Below are 6455 nucleotides of genomic sequence, written 5' to 3'. Positions count from 1 at the left end.
GACTGGGCTAACCTTTGATAAGGCTCTAAAAATCGCGCAGGCGATGGAAGCAGCCAACAAAGACGTGCGTGAATTGCAGACTCAGTTGTAGGAGTCCTCGTCTGCAAGCAACCAGGACGTGCACAAAATGGCTGCTGCGCGATCAGAAACTAGAAGGGAGCGCAGCAGAGCATGTTACAGGTGCGGCAGTGAACAAAACATGTCCAATGACTGTCGTTTCATCTCGGCAAAGTGCCACATGTGCGGTAAGGCAGGGCACATTCAGAAAATGTGTAAGTCTAGATTCTCACTGGATGTATACTTAGATAAAAAGGGGGAAAAACAGCAGACAAGAAAATGGGGGAAAACCCAGAGAACACATCATGTCAGTGGTAGAGAAGGGAGTGAATCAGAGGAAGAGGATGTGTTTGTGATGAAGATCATAGGAGACACTGTTATCCCAAAAGTTGCACCTCTCACCATGACATTGACAGTTAATGACAAGAAAACCAAGTTTGAAGTAGACACAGGTTGTGGGGTGACAGTAATGAATGAGGCGGATTTCCAAAAGCTGTGGTCAGGGAAAATCAGGCCAGAACTGGCAGATGGTTCCATTAAACTGAGGACGTATACGGGACAGAAAGTGGAAATATTAGGAACTGTGACTGTCGCTGTGAAACACAAAAAAACAAGGAAAGACTTGCCGCTGGTGGTAGTGCCAGGCACTGCACCAAACCTGCTTGGGAGAGGCTGGATTAAAGAACTGGGCTTAGAATGGAGCTCAATAAATCACCTGACGGGCGCAAAAGCACAAACATTGCAAGATGTGCTAACACAAAATGAGGAAGTGTTTAAGGAGGAATTGGGTAAGCTGAGGGGGCCACCAGCAAAATTCAAGGAAGCAGCACCCAGATTTTTCAAACCAAGACCAGTGCCGTATGCAATGAGAGCAAAGGTTGAGGCTGAATTGGATCGATTGCGGAGAGAGGATGTTATAGAGCCAGTCAAATATTCTGAATGGGCTGCTCCTCTGGTTCCAGTTTTGAAACCTGACAATACTGTGAGGCTGTGTGGGGATTATAAATTGACTGTTAACAGAGTGTCAAAACTTGAGCAATACCCGATTCCCAGGATAGAGGACTTGTTTGCAAACCTGTCAGGGGGAGAAAAATTTAGCAAGGTAGACATGAGCCATGCTTATCATCAAATTGCTTTAGATGAGGAGTCAAAGAAGTTTGTGACGGTGAATACTCACAAGGGGCTTTTCACTTATAAAGTCTTACCTTTTGGAGTCTCTTCCAGCCCGGCTATTTTTCAGCGCACGATTGAGGGAGTCCTACAGGGGATACCACACATGGCGATTTTCCTGGATGACATCCTGCTGACGGGCAGAAATGACCGAGAGCACCTCCACACTTTGAAAGTAGTCTTGCAGAGACTACAGGATGCAGGGCTACGACTCAAGAGGAGCAAGTGCACGTTCATGGCAAGTGAAGTGGTTTTCCTGGGTCACAAAGTGGACTCCATGGGCCTGCACCCAATATCAGACAAGGTACGAGCCATTGAAAATGCACCACCACCATCAAATGTGACAGAGTTAAAGGCCTATTTGGGTCTTCTAAACTATTACAATAAGTTTCTGCCCAACCTATCAACTGTTTTAGCTCCTGTGCACAAGCTACTGTGTAAAGACACTGAGTGGAGATGGAGAGCAGAACAACAAGCTGCATTTGAAGAGTCAAAGAGACTACTGCAGTCCGCTGAAGTCTTGGTCCATTATGACCCTACAAAGGAAATAATCCTTTCATGTGACGCATCTCCATATGGTGTAGGAGCGGTGCTATCTCACAAAATGCCTAATGGGGCAGAGAGGCCTATAGGATTCATGTCTCGCACACTGAGCAAAGCTGAGCGCAATTACTCTCAGCTAGATAAAGAGGGCTTAGCTGTAATTTTCGGAGTTCAGAGGTTCCACAAATACATCTATGGCCGTAGGTTTACAATTTTGACTGACCATAAACCGCTGCTGTCACTGTTCAATGAATTGAAAGCAGTTCCCCAGATGGCTTCTCCACGCATTCAGAGATGGGCAGTGACGTTACGGGCATACGAATATGAGATCCATTACAGACCAGGGAAGGATCATGGAAATGCTGATGCACTCAGCCGCCTGTCATTACCCGAGGTGCAGAAAGCAGAAGGGCCAGAGGAGAGAGTGCTCATGCTGGAGAATTCGGACATTACACTGGTGTCAGCTGACCAAGTGAGATCATGGACTAACAGAGATGCAGTGCTGGCGAGAGTTAGAGAGATGGTGCAGAAGGGGTGGCCACAAGAAATGGAGGGAGAGGAGTTCAGGCCATACAATGTTAGAAAAAATGAATTAACCCTTGTATGGTATTCGGGTCTGTGGGACCCGTTTTCATTTTTTATCCTAACAAAAATAATATGATTAATTAGTTTTTCAAACTCAGACTCATTGGCTTTGGCTCATTTTCTGCGAAGAACATATATCAGACCAAATTTTCATTGACCGCACACCGTAACCCCCCCCCCTACACATTTATATTACATACAGGGTGTTCGGGTCCACTGGACCCGGGGCAAATAAAAGTGTGGAAATTGTAGGTCCTGTGTACCTAAAGTCTGTTCTCCTCCTGTCTGGGTCTGCTGTAAGTGAGTGTGTGTGTGTGTGTGTGTGTGTGTGTGTGTGTGTGTGTGTGTGTTGTGTGCGCGTGTGTGTTTGCGCGCACGTGTATGTGAGTGGGCCTGCTGTAAGTCTGTGTGTGTGTTTGTGTGTGTGCGCGCACGCTTATGTGTGTTTGTGTGTATGTGGGCCTTGTGTGTATGTAGGCTAAGTGTGTGTGTGTGTTTGAGTGAGTGTGTGAGTAAGTGTGAGTAAGAGTTTTGTGTTTCTGCCCCTGCCGCTGATGCCATTTAGGGGCCGCTGCCCCTTTAGACATTATATACCATCTAAACTTGCAAAATATGGTATAAAGATCTGGGCTGCCTGTGATGCGACTTCCTCATATGCTTGGAACTTACAAGGCTACATAGGTTAACCTGATGAGGACGCCCTGAGAAAAATCAAGGAATGAGAGTTGTCCTGGACATGGCTCAGGGACTCAGTGGACACAACATCACATGCTACAATTTCTTTTACATCGTACAAGCTGGGACAGGAGCTGACCATGGTGGGAACGATAAGAAAAAACAGGTCTGAGCTCCCACCCCAACTGCTGCCTACAAAGAACAGGCCTGTCAACTCTTCCAAGTTTGTGTACACGGCTGACACGTCCCTGGTATCCTATGTGCCAAAGAAACGCAAGAATGTGATAGTCATGAGTACACTGCACTGGGATGGGAGAATATCTGGCCTGGAGCATCAAAAACCAGAGATCATCATGGATTATAATGCCACAAAAGGAGGGGTGGACAACATAGACAAGTTGGTGTCTGCCTACAGCTGTAAAAGGAGGACCCTACACTGGCCACTGGCGATTTTATTTACCATATTGGACATCATGGCGTACAACGCCTTTGTCACCTGGATGGCACTAAACCCGGAATGGAAGAGAGGGAAGCTCCAGAGGATAAGCCTTTTTCTCCAGGAACTGGGAAAGACACTGGTGAAACCTTAAATCCTGAGAAGACAACATGTTCCAAGAACCTCAGCCTCTGCAGCTACCATTAGGAGGATTCAGGAGGACAGTGCTGATGCCCCATCCACCCATGTTGTGCTATGTAAACTGACCTGATTTCAAATGAAATTCACATAAATCAAATAGTTATGGAAAACCTTGCTTCATTTGTAAATTTGTTGAATTTTGTCCACTGATATCTCGATTATAATTGATTTTCTTGATTTTGTAAAAAAAAAAAAAAAAAACGGCTAGCACTTAAATTCATAAATGTGATATAACAAAGTTAAAGGGCAAATATTAACCATATTTGCTGTTCATATTGCTTCTAATTGGAATGAAGTAAATATCTGTTGAGTATTTTACCATAAAATTGTTTGATTGTGTTGAATTAAACACCCAAAAATCGAGCGGGTCCACCAGACCCACAACACCTTCTGAGTAACAAAAAAATGAACACCATACAAGGGTTAAGTGTGCAGAACGGGTGTGTGCTCTGGGGAGCACGAGTCATTGTGCCTAAGTCAGGCCGAAGTGGCGTATTGAAGCAGTTACATCAATGCCATCCTGGGGTATCTCGTATGAAGGCGTTGGCGAGGAGTTATGTGTGGTGGCCAAGGCTGGACCAAGATGTGGAGAATGTGGTGAAAACCTGCAGCACATGCCAGGAGTACAGGCATAACCCACCAGTAGCTCCACTTCACCCATGGGACTGGCCGGCCCGGCCCTGGCAAAGGCTGCATGTCGATTACGCAGGACCTTTCATGGGAAAAATGTTTTTTGTGCTCATTGATGCCCACTCAAAGTGGATGGATGTATATCCGGTAGTTTCTTCCTCTTCAGCTACCACCATTGAATGTTTGCGAGTTAGTTTCAGTAACCACGGATTACCAGATCTATTAGTGTCAGACAATGGTACTTGTTTCATGAGTGGGGAGTTCAAGGAGTTCCTGCAGAAAAATGGCATACGGCATACAACATCAGCACCCTACCATCCCTCCAGCAATGGTTTAGCTGACCGAGCCGTAACATTTTTTAAGCGGATGATGAAGAAGTGTTCTGAGGGCTCTTTAAGAACAAAAGTGGCAAGAGCTTTATTCGCATATAGGACAACACCACAGACCACTACAGGGTTGTCACCCGCAGAAATGTTGATGGGTCGAAAACTTCGCTGCAGTCTGGATTTGATACATCCTGACCTGAAAAAGAGGGTGCAAGACAAACAAGGTAAACTGAAAGAAAACCATGACAGGAGGGCAAGGGGCCGACATTTTGGAGAAGAGGATCCTGTCCTCACCAGGAATTTTGGCCCGGGACCGAGATGGATTCCTGGACATGTAGAGACAGCGACAGGGCCAGTCTCCTACAAGGTGAGGCTGGCGGACGGCCGAGTGGTCAGGAGGCATGTAGACCAGATCCATTCAAGAGCGTGTTATCCAGTGGAGAATCCTGAGGTAGAAGTGGGGGGCTACACTTCACCTAGTTCCGATGCAGCTCCGTCGTCGGGGCCTACTACACCAGAACTGGTAACCCCTTCTGAACAGGAGGACACAGAGACGGCGCCTGTTCCTGACAGGGACGAGAACCAAGGGACTTTGGGGGAAGGGGTAGAGAGTCCTCATGCAGGGGGAAGACACTCAGGCCTCCTGCATATCTGGAGGACTTTGAGACATACTGAAAATGAAGATGCACACACTGGATATACACTGACACATAATTGTGTGATGGACTGACAAGGACTGATAACACACACAAACACACACACTGATATATATAAATAAAATAAAAAAATAATAATAATAATTAATAATAATAATTCTGTTCTGTTCTGTAAATTTAATAGGTACAGTGCTGTGGGGAGAATACTGACCTGCGGTTGGGTGTTAAGTAATTTACCTCATTAAGATTTTGTTCCTGCTTAAAAGGGGGGAGATGTAGTAAAGTGTATTTACTATTTTAGCATTCAAGCCACTAGGTGGCAGCAGTAGTCTGGAGTGGGTGGTTGGTCTGGGTGTCAGTTGGAAGTTTACCTGCATGCTAGCGGTTGGATAAAGCTACCTGCATGAAACTGTATTGTTGGATTACGTGGTACTAAACAGATTGAACATAAAGTTGTTCAAGTTACTACAAAAGGAGAAATGAAATACAATCAGATCCAAACAATCATTATGTATTAAAAATGCGCTCAAGTTAGACCACATAAGTCAATACATTATTCCATATGCCACATGATAATAACTGTAACTGTACATCATTAAGCATAACATAAGGTCTCAGCCTACACAGGCAATACATGAGCATATAATCTGAGTAGCATTCACAGTTAAGGCAACAAGGTTAAGGTAACAAACAATTCAAAGGCACATTTCAGTTTATTTTCGTCTCTAAACTAAACCAATCACCTTATCACTGCCTCAGAGGAGGTCTCAGTACAGACTTCATCTCAGTGCACATGTGTGGTCATGGTTTCCCCACGTGACTTCCTGTTGATGTGCTCTGCACAGAGACATACGTGATAAATAACACGTTCATTCTGCTTGACAGAAAAAACTAAACGGCTAAACTGAGAACTGAAAGCCACACACAGGCCTGTTGTGAGTGACGGTGTTCTCTGCCTCAGACAGTGGCAGTGTCATACATCCCCTAAATGGCCTCCTGCATGTTTCTTTGAGGTCACATGACCTCCCTGCACTGAGCAGCCGACACAGAAGTGAGATGGGCCCAGAAGAGCAAGGACTAAGAGAAAGTGTCTGACAACATATGCAGGCCAGAAACTCAAAGACTGTTCAATTCAATTAAATTCAGTTCTATTCTATTTCATTTATTTAGTGTCAA

At 45.2% G+C, this 6455-nt stretch overlaps 1 protein-coding gene across 1 annotated transcript; it reads left to right on the top strand.

Moving 5' to 3' along the window:
* The first annotated feature begins 479 nt into the window (after positions 1-479).
* Positions 480-5511, top strand: LOC116219109 (uncharacterized protein K02A2.6-like). The gene is made up of 3 exons (XM_042703519.1): positions 480-2371; positions 4103-5227; positions 5464-5511. The coding sequence occupies exons 1-3, from the start codon at positions 527-529 to the stop codon at positions 5509-5511; spliced, it is 3018 nt and encodes a 1005-aa protein (XP_042559453.1). The 5' UTR covers positions 480-526.
* The last annotated feature ends 944 nt before the right edge of the window (positions 5512-6455 follow it).

The sequence above is a fragment of the Clupea harengus genome, chromosome 24 (assembly GCF_900700415.2).
Source record: "Clupea harengus chromosome 24, Ch_v2.0.2, whole genome shotgun sequence".
Classification (NCBI taxonomy): domain Eukaryota; kingdom Metazoa; phylum Chordata; class Actinopteri; order Clupeiformes; family Clupeidae; genus Clupea; species Clupea harengus.
This window is presented reverse-complemented; position numbering and strand designations above follow the sequence as displayed.